Here is a 19,956-nt window from a genome sequence, read left to right as displayed (position 1 = left end):
ACCCAAAATCATCTCATCAAATTTCAGGTCAATACTAATCCTTTAAATTTAGCAGCTATTTCGAATCTTGAATTTCACTAAAATCCCTATTCTTGTCATTGGAAAAAGAAAGAATGATTATTCGATAAAATGTAAACACGTGTGATTAGGGAATAAGAGAAAAAGGGGACACAATTAAATTATCGGTCGAGAGAGGGTATATTGCTGATGTAGTTTTGGTCTACCATTGAAAAGCATCCTTCAACAGCAGATCAACCAAACTGGATACTAGTAATTTCTAATTTAAAACAAGATATGTCAATTATGCAACTATACATAAGATCCTCTAGAATAAACAGAATATGAGCATTAAATAGTATTATAACGAATTCGACATAATAAGCACCGAGTATTAAATAAATATTCTATTGATGTTAATATAGGTTTATATTAAAATGACAACACCTCTTAAAGTGACACTGTGACACCATGTATTCAATATTATAAAGGCTAAACAACAATAGTATAAACGCATAGATTGCTATCTAGTGTATTAGATATTGTTGGTTGAGAAAAATTGTTGTATAGTGTATTAGATATTACTGACCGAGTAAATTTACCCTTGAGCATTTTTTATAATTGTCATATGACAACTGATTTCGTCGGCGTGTACAAATGATTGGCTAGGAATTATAGTATGATGATACTTTAAGAGGTGTTGTCATTTTAACGCACCTCTGATAATATATGTTTATGTATGGCTGAAAATATATAAATAGCCTGTAATTCTTTCCTCGGAGACTTGCCAAACAAAATACAAAATACTCCTACTATGTTTTCTATGCGGGAAAAGGCCAAATAAACAAACAAATAAATAATAACCGGCCGTGAATCTAGTCAAGTCAAGTCAGTTAAGGTCGTCTACATTATTGGTGTCGCCGACAAATATCTTCTATCATAAAAATATCTAAAAACATATAAGTAGTTTATAAACCATTAAGATATTCAATGGTAGATCTATAAAAAAAAGAAGTGATGGTGCAACGGTTATTACTAGCAGTGGATGGCGGACGAAATCCGAACCCTTGAATGGTTTGGACGCTGCATCATGCATTCAACGCCGCTCAAATTACTAAATTTAGTACTCTAGTTTTTTCAAAATGATATGAGTTATTTAGTTTATAATCTCCACCTAAATTCGCTATTAAATATAACAGAAAACTCTAAAGTAGGAACTATTAGTAATTTATAGTGCATAAAGGTAAATAAAATTTTTGAAATTATTTATTTATAAAAGTAAAATATAGAAATAGTATATATTTAGAACCTGCAGTGATGATTTATATTTAACACAAATTAATAAAATTCTTTAAAAGATACTCTCTAAATCCTGTTTATACGTGATTGATATTCTTTGGCAACGTGATTAAGAATAAAATGATATTTATGAGTTAATTGAAGAAAGAGTAAAGTAGGAAGATAGAGAGATTAAGGTATAAAAGTAAATAATCATATTTTTTTTGCTTTCATAAAAATCTACTCCATCACTTAGTGGAATAACGAAAAAAAAGGAATTTAATTATTATAATGGGACAAGGGAATATTTATGAAGTATACATATATATGTGCGGAAAAAATAATGAATATTAACATTTCAGGCCACTACTTGACATTATTATTACAGATACTCTGATTGGATTTGGGGCAGAAAATCTGCTATAGACGTGCGGTTTCACAAACTTCTATGGAAATAATGCAATAGTTATTAAAATCTATAGTAGTAAATACAAAATATATTGATTATAATAAGATGATGAGATTAAAAAATCAATCAACATTTTGTTCATGATGTAGGCGATGCACGGCGCCCACTGTATGCCGCGAGTGCGCAACCAAACCGCCGCTTTGCTGTAATTGATTTTTATTTATATGCTAGTATAAAATAATAATTTTATAAAATCTAATATTTAAAAATTAACATTAAAATCTCACAATGCTAGTTGAATCTCTAAATTAATAAAAAAATATACGTCGAAAATTGACTTCATTCTCTTTTATAAATACATAACTTTCATTTTTTTAACGTGAGATATAAAAATTTTTCAACCTGAGATATAAATATAATTCGTAGAACAAGATGTCTCATTTCACTTGATGCGGAAATTTGGTAGAGATAGCATGCATATTTAAATTAATATCCAGTAGCGTATTAATAATTTTATATGCATCATATTCATGTCCCATTAGACACATTTTCAAATACCTCATTTCATTTCCTAATTAATGTTCCAAAATCCAAATTAGTAGTTAGATATGAATACACGTGCCGTGCCAATTTAAAATAAGACGGTAAAAATCAATTCAAAATAAGAAATTAAAATTGTACTTAAACAGAAGGTAGGATAAAAAATGCAAAAAGGGAAAAGAAAAAGTGGGGCAGAGAGTAAGGGCCAGAATGTCTCACATTCCAGTGCCCAATATACCATAGAACATGGAGATAAAAATGGCCGCTTTCCTTCCCTACCCTTCTCTGCCTCTATATAAATACTAGTACTAGTACTACTAATTGATTAAAAAGAAGGCAAGAGCAGTTTTGTGTTGAATTGATGATTTGTAAGTGAGGTGAAAAAGAATGGAGATAGAAGTGGTGAAGTGCGAGTGTTGCGGGCTGAAAGAAGAGTGCACGGAAGAGTACATCAACGAGGTGAAGGCCAAATTCGAGGGGAAGTGGCTGTGCGGGCTGTGCTCGGAGGCGGTGAGAGATGAAGTGAAGAAGCAATCCGCCATACTGGATGAAGCTCTCAAAGCTCACATCTCCTTCCGCCGCAAGTGCAAGGCCAACCCCGCCGTCCTAGTCGCCGACGGCATGCGCCAGATGCTGCGCCGTAGAACCCTTCACCATTAATTACTTAGATGCTCTACTTTCTTTCTTTCTTTCTTCTTTCAAATAATAATACTATTATGTGTTCATTTCAGTTTGTATAGTCAATTCAGTTTTTTGCATTTTTATGTTTTCATCAAATTGTTTTATTAGCTTCATCAGATTCTCTACCTCTTAGCTTTAGACTTGTAAAGCGATCTTCCTTTTGGTACAAAACTTGGCCTCCAAATTTTGAGCTTTCATTATGAAACAAACAAGAAAAGGGACGGTGGGTGGAGAGAATCTAGTTTTACATTAAACCACAATCTCCCAAATCAGGTTTATCTCTTTATTTCTTTTCAACCGGAGATGTTTTAGTATTTTTCTAACCACACTAATTACAATTAATCATCACGAGCTTTTTTTTAACAATTAGTTAAGTGAGTTGGTCAAAAAAGGTAAAAATTAAATGTCAGCAAACTCAACTAACTCAACTTGAATTCATGATTTCATCAATCTTGTTTCCGAGAAAACTACCGTAGCACGACCAATTCAATAGAGCTCAACTATTTTGGGTTAGAGCATGTGATAGTATATACATATACGGAGACTTTTCATCTATATTTGTTTCATTTATACAAATAGGAATGTGATACTATGATATGGACCGTTAGAAAATATCAACAGATAATAAAATAATAGCAATAAAAAATGTCAATGGTTGATGTTGTGTTGAAATTGTGTTGACATTTTATTGACATTGTGTTGACATTAAAATCTTAAAATTTTACACTGTGTTGACATTGTGTTGATACTATGTTGAAAAGTTTGGAGTTTATACAATATATGAGTTTGCATTTTATCACTAGCGTATACAAATATATATATAGCGCAATACTCCGCATATTTTATGTTAGCTACGAATTTAGTTCATGTTTCTATTCATTTAATTTAATTTTTATAATTGAAATGATTATTGACGGGACTGAAACAATCAATCGAACTTAGACTTTTAATAGAATAAATCAAATTGGTGTGAAATCTAGTTTCAATATGATCGAAATGAGAACGATACTCATAAAATATACTGATATGTAGCGTCATAATTTTTTCTCTCTATATGTCGATTGTCGACTGCTTTTAAATGGTAGCAGTTGGGAGTTCATATTATATAAACTGAATACTAACTACTTATAATATAGTAATATACTACTATAGTTACGGCGATCAAATATTATACTCTTTAATATCATGGGCTTTGATATATTCTAATGATGCCACTCTGGAAAGTGATAGTTGATTAACCATAATTATGGGGGCAATAAGTAGGTCTATCTGATCTGCAACAGTATTGACTATTTTCCGCTCAAATAAAACGATGCCTACAATTGTACACTATTTCCCTATTTTCTATTTTATGTGCATACATAATTGGACATATACGATTACAATATTTCCGAAAATAAGGTTTTGAGGTAACATATACGATTACAATTTTTCAATCCAATATTAAAAATAATTTAAGATTAAATTTGAATTTGCACAACTTCGAGTGTAGAGGATATAATTAAAAACTATGATAATATCGTAAATTTATCATCTATAATTTTCATACATATGTTATGTTTACCATGACACTTTTTACAAATAAAATTATATTTGAAAATTCGTAGTATTAAAAATGCAAACATATAAACAGTACAATAATGCATTGCTAATGATATCATTTATGTCTGAAAAGTTAATAATAATTTCATTGCCGGATTTGACGCACACATGCATGCACACACACAAACAGGGGTCACAGAAAAATTACATCTTTACAAAAACAGTACTACTAGTAATGATATCATTTTAGACACATTACAATAATACATCTTTATGATAATATATTTTATATAATGCAATAACTTTTACTATTAATTACAAAAATAATACAAGTATCAATGATTCAAATTAGTTTCCAGTTCCTTCAACGACTACTTTATTTAGATTTTTAAATATGTTTTGTTTTGCATAAAATTTTGAAAATTGTAGATTAAAAAAAAAAATTCTTACTATCAAATAAATACAAATGACTGTATATAATAATTATTACTACTACAATAATAGTACAATATGAGTCTACTCAGTTGGCAAGATTGTATCTCATGATTGAATATGTATCATGTTTGGTTTTTATACGATTGAATCCCACAACTTAATCCACAATGGATAGTTTTATGATAATTAGTCACAACCACTCACATTTAAGTAAAATAATTTCACAATTTAATCATAGGTGGATAATCATATGAATAATAAGTCATGACAACTAAACAACACCTATAATTATATAGTTACAGCCATGGTTTTATGGTAAAAAGATAAAAATTTTAATTTTCACTACATATGTTTGGGCTTTTAGAGGCACACATTATCTACAACGTGACACACTGCGGCTTCTCGGATCAGAAATCTGACATCCTATTATATTCATATTATGCCCACATGTATTTACCATGCTTTTATGAAAGGTCTCAATCCACACACACTTGAATATACCATGTGACAACTTTAAACATGAATAATGCATTCATTTCTCATGCACACCACAAATCTTAGCTTACTCCAACTCAACTAGTTTCATTTGTTCAAGCGCTACATTTATCAACATTTTCTTTGGTACACTTGCAAAGTGTGTGATTAATTTGTTCAATTAAAAGCATATTCATTCACATATACTCTTCGTGAAATAAGACTTTAATGGGATTAAGAATTTAAATAAGAATAAGAAATAAACGATGGGGATTCAAGAGATTACTTTACATTTGACGCACACAAGAAAACAACATACAGCTCAATAGGAATAACTTTTTCCATACAATTTTTTCTTCAAGTTTTGGACCACTTGCTTTTTGTGTTTCTTAGTTGTAGTTTGGCAGCCGCTCGTTTGCTTCTTAGGAGCAATTTTGTCATTTTTGTCAGCAGAATTGATGCTGTTCACAGTCTCAAGCTTTAATGTGTCATTTATTTTTTACAAGGAAATGTGCTGTTTAATTATTGCATATCACTGTATCTTGTTGAAACTTGAAACATTAGAAAGCTCTGTTAATTTGGCACATATGCAATTAATTGGGTACAAAAATGTACTAAATCAATGTCTAAATTATGTCAGACATTTCATGCAATCACCAAAAAGCTCTTTTAATATACACCAAGATTCGGACATCTGTTCTATCTTCTGTGCTTGAAAAAATGCTTTGCTGCGTGGACGGTAAGAATTCACCATCTAAACAGAAGGCGAATTATTCATTTTGGATACAGGCACTATGTGAGCATTATCAGTGAGCACCGTTCTCGTTTAACATATACTAGTACTCTCACCGTCCCATAATAGATGTCACACTTTTCTTTTTAGTTTGTCTCATAAAAAATGCCGCCGCATTTTCATTTTTGGAAAAAGTTATCTCTCACATAAATATAAAAATTATATTTTTCTCTCTCCATTTAACACACAAAACAAAACCTCCTAAATATTCTTTTGTGGGACGGAGGGAGTACTTAATTCGAGGCTATAGATAATTGCCAATTTTTCATGACAACTGGCGACATTTATAAAAACATAAATTTATGAAATTTATATAAGACTAAAGTCCATAATTGGTCTTTTACATTTGTCTTAAAAAACTTTTTATCCCTTACATTAAGTTTATTACTTTTTGTTCCTAAACATTATGTTTTGATCCAAAGTTAACACCTCAATTAAAGTTAACAGTCAAATTTAGTTTGACCATAATTAATTACTTAATTATAAATTTAATTAATTTAATATTTATTAAAAAATTTATAAATTATTTTTGTTACATAAATGGAAATTCTCTTTATTTGATGGACAAAAATTTCAAAATTATCTTATAAAATAATCTCATTAATACGTACTAAAAATTAGTTTTGAGTAAAATTTACGTCAACCATCGACAAAAAAATGATTGAACAATAATTTGACAGTGGACATGCATTCTAATGTATAAAAGTTTTACACAATATTGAATGCATACAAAAGCTAGATAAGTTTCATAGCACCAACGAACAACCACAAAAAGTTAGAAAAAACACGGGCATATTATCAGGTTCTCAGCAGGTACACTAGATGAGGTTTTCGGCACACTTGAGGAAGCACTCAAAGCAACCTGCCCCCTTGATGATGCAACTACCACAATTGAAGAAGTTGTTGGTATGCTTGATGGAGCTATCTGCACATTTGAGGTAACAATCTGCCCCCTTGAAGATGCAACTGCCACACTTGAAGAAGTTGTTTTTACACTTGATGGAGCTGCCGACATACTTGAGGAAGCAACCTACTCACTTGAAGATGCAACTGCCACACTTGAAGAAGTAGGATTAATATACATAGCAGCAATTGTACTTGTACACCATGACCTCTTGTGACCTGGTTGATAATACAAGCTACAATATTGTGGACGGTTACGCCTACGCTTTTTGCTGCATTATGTGCATAACATTGAAATAAACCGATTTATAATTTTTAAATGTAAAAAAGTTTTGAATAGAAAAAGTAACTACCTTGTCCGTCTTTGGGGTTGCTAGCTTCAATTACATGTTCCGATTCAAGATGATGGAGCTGAGGACATTTTCTCTTGTTATGACCCTTTTCACCATAGTTACGACATGTGTAATCAGGCATCATGCTACTCCTAGACACCTTTTGCATTCCATGTGATAACTCACATATTTTCACTTTTTTTGTTTTGGCTTTTTTGTTGTTTATTTCCTTTCTCTCTTCGGATGTTTTCTGCCTTGCTCCTTTTAAAATACCCGGAAGTTTGATGATTTCAGGTGGAATGACATCAGGCTCCATCGTCTTGGGCCAAAAGTTGGAACCTTCAACTGGATAAATAATTGGTTGGTATACCTTTTGGAAACTTTCTTTTGAGTAACAAGTATCCACAAACTGATCAACAGTCTCATATGCCATCTCTATAGCTGTAATTGCATGATGACACGGGATGCCCGTGAGCATCCATCTCCGACAACTACACGTTCTATCCCTCAAGTCAACCACAAATTGTTCATTCCACTTCGTGTTCACTTGGTAAATCCAGTCTCCAGCCTCTCGCGTCATGCACTCGCCTGTCTTCTCTTTTAGTTTCTCAATTTTCTTCCTTATCTTCGGACCAAAACAATCTTCAATCCTTGCAGCAAACTTCCTTCTAATTATGAATCTATCCATCATGTATATCCTGATACACTCCAACATCCCAAGCAATGGTTTCTCTCGAGCAAATAACAATACTCTATTTAAGCAGTCTGAAATGTTGTTCACGAGGATATCACATTTTGCGTGAAATCCAAAGAAAGCACGACTCCAGTTCTTCTTGTTGTCGTGTTCAATTAACCACTTGTATGCTCCCTCATTTGTGTCCTTAATTTCATCCACTGCTTTCTCAAAGCTTTGAATATTACTCGATCTTGCTGTCTCCCAAATCTAATCTTTTAATGTACTCCAAGGGAACTGCTTTTTAAAGTTGTTGTGCATATCATATACACATATTTGATGTTCAACATCCACACAACAGTTCTTAATTGCATTGATAAGTCCCTATGAAAGAAAAATTAAAATATTTGTCAATATAGTCCTAAATATAAAACGTAGTATAAACAATACTTGTATCTTTTGTTTATCTGAGATAAAGGTCCACCTGCTGGAATCAGTAATCTCTAAATCTTTTACCAAAAGCCTCATAAACCAACTCCATGTATTTGTATTCTCAATTTGACGACAGCAAATGCAATGGGAAATATTTGGTCATTTGGATCCAAACCAATGACGGTCAAGAGAATACCCCTTGCTTGTCCCTTGAGATGACAACCATCAAGGTCGACAATGCGTCTGCAATGAAGTTTGAATGATGTCATACAAGCTTCATATGCTATGTACATAGCCTTAAATTTCTGATTTCCGTCATCTAGTGGTCGGGTAGCCAGCACTACAGTAACACTTGGGTTTGCCCTTAACAATTTTGCCTTGTAGTCATGCAAGTTTTTGTATGGCTGTATCAAATCAGCCTCAATTAAAGAACATGCATGTTTGATAGCACGTTTCGCTTTTCCTGAACTGATTGCAATTTTTATGTCTTTATGCACCTTTTTAATGAATTGACCAATTCTCATTTCGGAAAAAATGCGAATGTCTTCCTTTTATTTCCTACTAAGATATTTGGCATTAGCACATCCATGGTTCGAAGAAGAGCCACCAGAAATGTGTTTGTCCTGGAGACGTGAGACCTGCCAGTAACCATATACAGTCCTATATCTTATTGAAACATACCATGGACATGCAACTTTATTCTTATTTTGAAGCACAAATTTGCAAATGGCAATGCAGTGAAAATTATCATTTTTCTTAGAACGTAATTTTTACTCATCTTTACACCTTGATGTCGGATCAGCTCAATGAAATCTTGCTTTAAAGTATATCGCAAACCAATTTCCCACTTTAAATCGTTGAGATCAGTCCCCGGCTTGTATTTTTGAGTTTTAACTCATTCTTCACCTTCTAAATCTTCATCAGAACTCGGTGAATCATTAGGAAGGTACTTACTTGAACTTGAATCGCCTACAAGTTCAACATATTTCCTTGTTTCCATTTCACTTACAATCTTTTTCCAAGATTCTACCTGACCATTCATTACTTCATCTTCTTAATCATCAGTCAAAAATCATAATCACTATCTACAAATGAAGGTTTTCCACTAGTATCCTTCATTGTACTCGTAGATGGCATCTTCCCCTTCACTTCTTTTTCATACTCCTCATCATCACTAGTCATATCTTCTTGATCATCATCCACTATTAGTTCAATTTCATCTTCATTATCAAGCACTTCTACTATAGTTTCCTTATTAACATCAACAACTTTCTCTTGGGTTACTTGGCTAACTAGCATGTTGTCTTCCACAACTTCATCACCAGCATTGACTTGATATCCAACATCAACGGCCGGTTCAAGTTCAGTCACAACATATAAATCAATCACTCCTGTTTCCAACCCTATTTCTATCATCTCAATGAAAGATTGGTTGTTGAATAAGCGCGTAAACCCATCATCCATATTCATTCTTGATTTTACAAAGTAATACTCAAATCAAGTAACATCAAGTCTTTTTTTTCAAGCATGTCATCAACTTCCAACTTGGACCATTTATCTAGATCACAATTGCTCACATATTCAACTAAACCACCAATTTACTTATTCCTAGGTGATTTGCTCATCAAACCATTGTACTATACTCTAGTTGTGAATGTGTCATCTGCATAACACATTGAATCAGTCCCACACAGTTTGCTTCTTCTCCATAATTCTTGGTCAGATCAATGATCTTTGTTGTATAAGACTATGGTAGTAGGAGTAATTTTTGATATATCAACTACTGCTATATATAATAGTTGGAAGTGTTCGTTTCCTTATAGGGATGGATTAGATATGAATCTAAATGAGAATCAATCTGAGATGCTTGTTTCTATATATACAACTCAATTCTATTTACTTTCAACTAGTTAGTTTTTTTCTTTTCATAATTATTGTAGTTCACTAACGGATGTATTCGGAGAAAAGGTGGAATTCATGTTTGCATTATTATTTTATTATATAAAGACTAACATCCATAATTGGTCCTTTACATTTGCCTTAAAAAACTTTTTAGTCCCTTACATTTTTAAGGCAAATGTGAATGTGTCATGTCGGACGTCTTCTTGAGGACCATATCTCCAAAATCGACACATTTGGATGAGACTTAGTTCCCCATGTTGAGCTTCCTCCTCTCAACAGTCTTGTAAATATAGAACTTACTTCTATCGGCACACACGTGGGCAGTGACGTCTGTGTCGATATACCAACACATTTGTTCTCGACATGGTTGACTTCTTCAGTGACCATGGCGGCTATGTTGCCTTTGGCATGTTTGATGAAGTTGGCTCCACCAAGCTTCTCGGTTGGTGGCTTCATCTTGGAGTCATCTTACTCCCGACATTTGGACGGGTGCCAAATGTCACCCACATCTCTCAGGAGACGGGCGGGTGTAGAATGTCTCCCGACATCTCCCATGTAATGGGCAGGTGTCAAATGTCTCCTAATATTTTTTTAAGACACGAATATGTGTCAAACGTCTCCCGATATTTTTTAGGGGAGCTACGTGTGCCAAATGTCTCACGACATTTGCTAAGGAACGAATGGGAGCCAAATGTCTCCCCATGTCTCCCAACGAACGAGAGACCGACGTGTGCCAAATGTCTCGCAACATTTGCTAAGGCACGGACGGGATTGTAATGTCTCTTCATGTCTCCTCATGTCTCCCGACGAACGGGAGACGTCCCTTGTGACCAATGGGACACATACAAGGACCCTGTCCATGGGACAACTGGAGATGTCCATTAGGACTTCCCGACCGTTGACCTTCACGAGGTCTCTCCCCCACATAGGAGTCAATCGTGTTGATCCAAAATGCATCAACTCTCGTGCCGGACCTGACGGTCCTAACATTCAATCCATTAGAGGATTCCATGGAGCCACCAGACGTGGAACCACTAGTTCTCGTGTTGGCCCCTAAAGCCCCAACACACGTGTTGACCCCAAAGGCCTCAACACTTGATCCATTAGAAGATTTCTCGGAACCATTAATAGTGGAACCGTCAGTTTGCGTGTTAGCCCTGAAGGTCCCAACACTTGTAATGATCCCAAATGACTCAACACACGATCCATTGAAGGATCTCGCGAAATCACTAAAAGTGGAACCGTCATTTTTCGTGTTGGCCCCGAAGGCCCCAACACTCGTGTTAACCCCGAAAGATCGAACACCCAATCCAATCAAGGATCCTACAGAACCACTTAATGTGGAACCATCGGTGCCACTCAAGGTGGATGCACCGGTTGACCAAAATGGGTTAGTTAGCACCCATGGCGCTTGGGTAATCAAGGGTAATGATGTGGACTCAACGGGAGTCGTGGTCACTGCGAGGACCCAGTGGGGGAACAGTGGGCACAGAGATGTTGGAATTGGGGAAAGCGGCGATGGGGAACGCAACAACAAGATCCATCTTCACGCTAAGGTATTAGTTTCGAAAGTTTTTAGATTCAATTTAAAGTCTAAACTCCTTCTTCAACGGCAAGTGATGTGAATCAAATGATGCTAATTCTACTCCAAGATTTCTCCTATTTTTGATATTAAAATCATCTATCAATTAATCATTAACGTTTGATTATTATATATTAGTTGATAGATGTACATGTGGAGTGACTACAATGAGCCAAAGCGGTGGGGTCTGATTTAAAGTGTTCGTTGCCTATCAAGACGACGTCCAAATTCTTTTATCTTACCACCATTATCTTCGTCTTTGAAATAGCTTCGTATGGGTACCTTGGGCCTCAATCGGAGGTCGGATGAAGAAGTTATGGACATTTGACGAAGGTTGCGTGGAGCAGTGCGAACTCTGCGAAAACACCCGGGTCCAGTAGAAACGCCCGGGTTGGCATAAAAAACACCTGGGTCGGGTGTTTTTCTCGGAAACTGCCGAATTTAGTCTTCAAATTGGTTTCTGGAGCGGTTTCTAGGGGGTTATTCAGATTTTCCAGACAAGAAAGGAGGGGAAATGAGAGGAGAAAAAGGAAGAGAGGAAGATTGGAGGTACAATCATTCAACTTCCATCATCCCGGAGGAGATTTGCTACCATCTACACATCAATTTCATGAGTTCTGGTTCTTCTTTATTGGTTGTGGATGTGTAACTAAACTCTTACGTTGCTCCTAATTTGTGATAGACGTGAATTACTTTTGGATTCTATGGATTAGTATTAATTATGATCTTTTTCTACTGTGCTTTTTACATTAAATGATAAATCCCGGCCTGATTTATTATTCAATCATATCTTTTAGCCAATGTCTCTTTAACATGGTTAAAAGGTGGAAACGTAGATAAAGAGTTTGAGATTTGTATTGTGTTCAGCATATGAATCTTGGATAAGTTAATTTACATGTTGTTACAATAATTGTTGGAGATTTACTGTGCTTCCGTAGGAATGTTCAATTGATTTTGTAAATGAATCATGTACGTTGGAACTTAGAAGTTGGGTTAGAGCTTACCACGCTACCGTAGGAATGTAAATCCGATGAGTACGAATTTGATCTTAGTGTTCAGCAAGGTTAAATTCAAGCATTTGCGAACATGTTCAGTGTGAATAGAATGAACGAGGTATTTACAACTTTCATTAGATTAATCTTTAATCCATAGGTTAATTGATCCATTAAGTTAATTCACATCTGGGGCATATTAGGAGCAATGTTCTCACTCTGTTGGTTATATTTTGTGTTATCCTTTTATTTCTTCACTTGTTTTTGTTTCAATTTGGTTTCTCAATCCAAAAATTCCATAATTTACTTGCTTTAGAATTAGATAATTGTACGCCTCCCTGTGGTTCAACACTCTTTTACTACAATTACATCTGTACTCTTGCAGAAAAGTTATAATTTTAGAGCTATTTGATATACTTGTGTGTCATTAGTTCATTGATATAAAAGCTCGAAAAATACACATCAGCAAGTACATCTCGTCTTGCGGTTGTTGGTTTTGTGTGATTACTGGGATACAAAGATACACTAACCGAGCGTAATACAACCCAAATGAAAAATGAAGATAAAAATACAATAAACTGAATTAAAATAACAAAACAATAATTTGAAACAAAGACGAGATACTCCCCGGTAGTGCTCTCGGATTGGCGTGTCATCTCCAAAGATAAAATGACTTCGTCTCTGATGAAGCAGCACCGCTAACAACATAGCTCCAACGAACTGGATGGAGGTGAGGGCATAGCTTCAACAGAAGAACAATGGAGGGAGAGGGAGCTTATGAATGCAGAGAATGCTTTGAGTGTAGAGATTTCAAGTATGTCTTGGTGTCGAGAATGCAAGAGCATGCATTACTATTTATAGGCCATGGGAGGATATGAAGTCAAACATGCCATTAAGGCTATTTTGTAATGGTCGACGGTTACTAACGTTATCGACGTTACAAACGTCAATCATGGAGCATGAACCTGGACGGATGTATCTTGACATTTTTCACGTAGTTGTTCATTCCAGAAATGTATCTGGACGACTCGATCAATGTGCACGCATTCTACGAAGCTTTCTCTGTATGCTCATTCGCCACATTATTTTATCTACGTCTCCAAAATAATACTCCCTCCGTCCCACATTTATAGTAACATTTAGTTATGGCACGGGTTTTAAGGAATTGGTGGAGTGTGTAATTAATGAAGTGAGAGGTGGAGTGTGTAATAAATGAAATGAGATGATGGAGTGAGATGATAGAGTGTGTAATAAATGAAGTGAGATGATGGAGTGTGTAATAAATGAAGTTGGTTGGTTGAAGGTGGGTCCCTTTTTGACTTTTTGTTTTGTTTTGTTTTTTTTTTTTTAATGTAGATAATGGCATTTGTGTGTAATTTTAGTGAATAATGGGGTAAAATTTTATGTCCAAATATGGAAAGTTCTAAATGTGACTATAAATGTGGGACGGACTTTTATGGCAAAATGTGACTATAAATCTGGGCGGAGGGAGTATTAATTAATTACATATCTACATATATCTCGACATACTTTAATATATTATTTCTCACTTATCGGAATCGGCTTAGAGAAAGTGAATATACCACAATCATCTACTCGGAGCGTAGATCGATTATAAATTATTTAATTATTTTTAAAATTAAATAATCCATCACTTATACGACCTGATCAATTGCGTTGACCGAACTACGATTCCAACATAAATTAGACATGTCATTCATCAAATGCAAACACTCTGGTGCAAACAGAAGACATAATGGGCCATCCACGTACATTTTCATCTTCATGCAGCTTCTTAAGTAAATTTTTCACAATCAAAACAAAATAAGAAATCATATCAATCTCAAACTGAAAAACATATGCACTGAGAAGAACCAGTCAACCACATAAATTGCCTTAAAAAGAACCACTAAAATCCCACAATCAGAAAATGAAACAAAACACCTCCCTGATTAATTGATTATATAAGCCACAGAAAAAAAAATATCAAACAAATTACTAGAACCCCAAAATTGGGTAGATATCAAAATCAAAAATGAAAAACACATTCATGTACAGATATTGAAAATGAGTATGACATTCTTTGTTGGACGAAGAGAAAACTGGGGATGGATCCCCTACGGTGCTTAAAAGCACAGCAGCTTGTGCTGTGGTGCAAAACGCAGGAGTGTAGGAATAAAACGCAGGATTAGCCTTTCTTTAGTTTTCAATATTTTCACTTTTCTTTCTATCATGAAATTCTAAATATGATTATCATTCAAAAATTAAATAATCAGATAAAAATGTTAGGATTTGAAAAAGTAATCCATTTTCCTTTTGAGTTGTCTCAACCAAGATGAATTATTACTATAAATAAAATTAATTTTATTATTACTTTATTCTCTCTTTTTTATTCCCTCCACTCATCACACAAAATAAAGCTGCATATTATCTCGTGCCGCCGCCCAAAGAACGGGTCATCTTCCCTGAAACGGAGGAGGTACTATTTAACCCAAATAAAAAATAATTATGATGAAATAAACTCAACTTTTAATTTTTAACCCCAATAAAAATGATTTAACAAAAAAAATTCCTATTTCTTGAGCTACTCAAAATCTAATTAATTTTATTTAATACTTTCAAATTTTAACATTTTTATCTGATTATTTAATTTTTGAATGATAATCATATTTAGAATTTCATGATAGAAAGAAAAGTGAAAATATTGAAAACTAAAGAAAGGAATGAGCTAATCATGCGTTTTATTCCTACACACCTGCGTTTTGCACCACAGCACAAGTTGCTGTGCTTTTAAGCACAGTAGGGGATCCATCCCCCGAGAAAACTATATTAGTCTTGCTTTTTAGTTTTAGTTATTTATGTAGGTTCTAATTACTGGATTTATGAATTTTATAATTCAAATGCAAATACATGTTTACCACTGGTACAAATTTAAATGAGTATTGATATGTTTAGTACAATATATTGAAAATTTGATTCAAAATCCTAATTTTTGATAATTTTCTTATCTTTTAAAATTTAAATATTAATAAAATAAAATTAGTGCATGACAATTTATAGACTATTAGATTTCTAAAAAAATTATAATTTTAAATTAGTTGCCATTAGTAATTAAAAGTTAAGTTAGCAATTGATCACACCCCATTTCTGGTATATATGCGTACATGAAAAATCTAATGTATTCATGGTAGTTGACTTAATTTAATTAATAATGACTATGGTGAATTTATAATGATGATAAATCATTTTCTTTAATCCTTTATATGCAAATCAATTGCTAGTTATGCTGTGAATATTCATGATTGTATTCGCGAAAATATATAGCCAAAAGAACCTTGTCAAATAAAAAGGTCACAATTTTTATATATAAAAAAATAAGATAATACAATAGAGGTTTTAAAAATCTTTGTTTCAAAGATCATGATTGATGGTGCGTTGAAAATTTTATTTTTGATGTTTTCTTTTAAGATTATATAGCACCAACTGATGATGCACTGATTATGCATTGGAATTTGATGTTTTGAAATATATAACCATAACCATAAGTGCAGTGGAATTAACTATGATCATATTTGGGTGTCAGAATTCTGTATAAGAAAGTAATCTGATTCTTTAAATTTTAGTTTCTCTGTTTGTTTTGGTTTTTAATTAAACTGGGAAAGTAATCAGAATCCGAGAACAAGGAAAGTTAGTACAACTTTCCAGGATTCTGAATCCTAACTTTTCTTAGGTATTCTTTTTCCCAGTTTTAGGCTTTTTACATATTTAAGCAATAAAGTATAGTTTTATTAATAATAATGATAATAATTATAATAATAACATAATAATAGTAATAGTAATAATAATAATTATAATTATAATAATTACAATATTTTTAAAATAATTTAAAATTATAAATCATACTTAATTTCACTATAATAAAAAAAACTATAATTAAAATTATCATTATTATAACTTATTTTATAATAATTCATAATAATAATAATAATAATTTATTAAATAATAAAAATATAATTAAATAATATAAATCTTATAATAAATAATAAATATTTTATTTTATAAATTAATAATTAATCAATAAAGTCATAGTGCAATTTTAATTTATAAAATTTATTTAATTATAATATTCGTAAATATTATAATTATAATATAATAATTATTATATTTATTGTTATAATAAATGAGTACTATAATACTCCATGTAACTATAATTATAATTATATTATTATATATTATGATGGATAATCCATATTTAAACTATCCATCGTAATAATAAATATAATATTATTATTATTATTATTTGTAATTAATAATTTAATAAGAATTTTACAATATTATTCTTTTATAAATAAAATAATAATAAGTAGTATATTTTTAGTCTGGTGTTTAAATTAAATATGAATTTAAAATCTTGATATTTTCCAAACACAGGAAAGTAAAGTTACTAGGAATCATATTCCCGGGATTCATTTTCCCAGGAATCATTTTCTTTGCCAACTTTACTTTCCCGCCAACCAAACATGGCCTATAAGTATTTTCATCCTAAAAATCGGGTAGTTGGACCTGCCGAATCCCGAACACGTATAAACATGATACCCGATCACCATATACCTATGGCTGAGATATTTTAACAATGTGTAAACACAATTAACATGATGTAACTTTCACAACAAAAATCTGTTAATACACTTATATGTTTTAACAACTAGTGTCACACACGTGTGATGCACAACCCGATTTAATTTCATCACATGAATTCACACTTTAATTACAATTACATTATTTAAGGATTAAAAATTACAAAAATGTAAAACAACTTAAATATACAATCCCAAAAACATAAATAAAGCAACTTTAATTAGAAATCAATAATTGCATACACATATTTAATATGTCAAAAAAAAGTTCGATTATATACGTACAAATTATATGCACAAATTATTTAATATATCACTACCCATTGAATAAAACCCTAATTACTATTTTGATAAATTTGAAATTATAAAATTCCAACCCCGTTCTCTAACTGACCTTTTTGTCATCTTATTTCATAATTTTAAATCTAACTTTCTTCCTTATTTCATAATTTTAATTCTAACTTTGTATGTACTCCATTAAAATGTGACTTGAAAGGCTCAATTAAGATAATGTAGTCTCAATTGTATTAAGGTTGTTGAAATTGGAATACAAAGTTTTTTAATTAAGAAATCTTTAAAATACCAATAGGCAACTCAAATAAGAATTAAAAACCGCTTATGAAATATTATTGATGAACGAAAAATTGTTTGGAGTAGCAAAAATGTAACATGATTTAAATTAGTAAATTATCTACTAAAGGATCAATATATGTGAACATAATACTAAATGATTGATACATTGAATTCATTTGCTATGAATGTAACTTTAAATGTACTAATAATATTAACTTTACAAAATATTTAAATTTTCTACTAAAAATATTTTAAGTGTCGTCATTTCTCCAATATACTCTGGCAACATCCCGAAAATATTGCAGCTTCTCAATATCCTGCGTTATACCAAATCTATCAGAATCAAAACCAAATAAAAAAACAATGAAATACACTATGATATAGCAATGACATATATTGGGCACTCACATGAGTACGATATATGTCACGATCCGTGTTGAGTTTTTAACTTGCAAAATGAAAGATAGAAACTTAATAAAATAAGAAATAACAAAACACATACTATAACATAATGAAAAACACATTCCAAGCTATTGACATTTGACTTGTCTCCAGATTTGGTCATTTCGGTCATTTCCAATTATGACAGATGAAGTTATGCTAAGTTGTACTCCTTCCGTCCGCTATTAGGAGCCCAGTCATTTTTGGGCACTCGTTTTGTGAAAATGATAATAAATAGTTAAAGTGGATAAATGGTAAATTAAGAGAGAGAATAACTTAGATAAGACTCTTCTCAACATTATTCTCTCTCTCATTTTACCATTTCTCCATTATAACTATTTATTACTCCCTCTGTCCCATTAGAAATGAAACGTTTTCTTTTTGGGATGTCCCAATAAAAATGAAACGTTTCCTAAAATGGAAATAACACTATCTCTACTTTTTCTTCTATCTTACTACTTTACTCTCTCTTCGTTAACTCACAAAACAACATTGCATAAAATCCTGCGCTGGAAACCAAATGTTGCATATTTATTGGGACGGATTGAGTATCATTTTTACAAAACAAGTGCACAAAAATTACCGATACTTTTAATGGCGGACGGAGGGGGTAGATCATTATGGAAGGGGAATTCCATGGTGTCAATATTCTTTCTTTCATAAGACCACAATATTAGTAATATAATAATCCTAAAAAAGAGTGTAAAATATAATGATTAAATGTACTAATGACTACAAAACCTATTGAGAACAATTTTTTTGCAAAAAAAATCAATAGTTCAATGGGAGAAGCAATGAGGAATAGAGTAATAAGCTTACATATGACACATATTTATACTCAAAATATACAAAGATCTATTCCAATCATTTTAGCAGTACGTTTCTAAATAATGTGGGGGTTACAACTTACTACTACTAATTAGTGTAACGCTAATACCATTAAATATGTAGTACTACAAATTTCTACTAATTAGTACTTTATGGACTAATCCATGTTTGACTTTGTTATCCTATATATACTGCTCGATGAATTTTTACAAATAACATAGAATCATGTAACTTACGACATGCGATCTTATTTTAATAAATTTTCACAAGAATCATCATCCTAAAGTAATAATTCCAATCACTATTTTAAAACTTTTTCAAATCTTGTAATTAGCTTAACCGTTTATTCCACTAATAAATTATCTACTCCTACTATACAATTCTTCTCATCAGAGTAATAGTAACTGCTAATTCCATTACTAAGTATAAAATTTATTATATTATTAATTATTGTAACCGTCAAATAGTGTTTATTATGATTAAATTATAGCACTTATTATATAACTCCTTTG

The 19,956-nt window shown here is 32.3% G+C and overlaps 1 protein-coding gene and 1 pseudogene across 1 annotated transcript; one reads left to right on the top strand and one right to left on the bottom strand.

Moving 5' to 3' along the window:
* The first annotated feature begins 2,455 nt into the window (after window positions 1–2,455).
* LOC125197446 (uncharacterized) lies at window positions 2,456–2,954 on the top strand. Its single transcript, XM_048096186.2, has one exon. The coding sequence runs from the start codon at window positions 2,612–2,614 to the stop codon at window positions 2,882–2,884; it is 273 nt and encodes a 90-aa protein (XP_047952143.1). The 5' UTR covers window positions 2,456–2,611; the 3' UTR covers window positions 2,885–2,954.
* A 5,627-nt stretch (window positions 2,955–8,581) lies between these two features.
* On the bottom strand, window positions 8,582–9,959 carry LOC148927206 (uncharacterized; annotated as a pseudogene).
* Between the last annotated feature and the right edge of the window lie 9,997 nt (window positions 9,960–19,956).

The sequence above is a fragment of the Salvia hispanica genome, chromosome 4, assembly GCF_029641045.1.
Source record: "Salvia hispanica isolate PSC_SH4W2 chromosome 4, Shi_PSC_v1, whole genome shotgun sequence".
NCBI lineage: Eukaryota > Viridiplantae > Streptophyta > Magnoliopsida > Lamiales > Lamiaceae > Salvia > Salvia hispanica.
Note: the sequence above shows the minus strand (reverse complement) of the source record. Positions and strands in the feature narration are given on the sequence as shown.

Coding starts and splice junctions, on each gene's coding strand:
- LOC125197446 (XM_048096186.2), top strand. CDS start 2,612: ATGGAGATAGAAGTGGTGAAGTGCGAGTGTTGCGGGCTGAAAGAAGAG.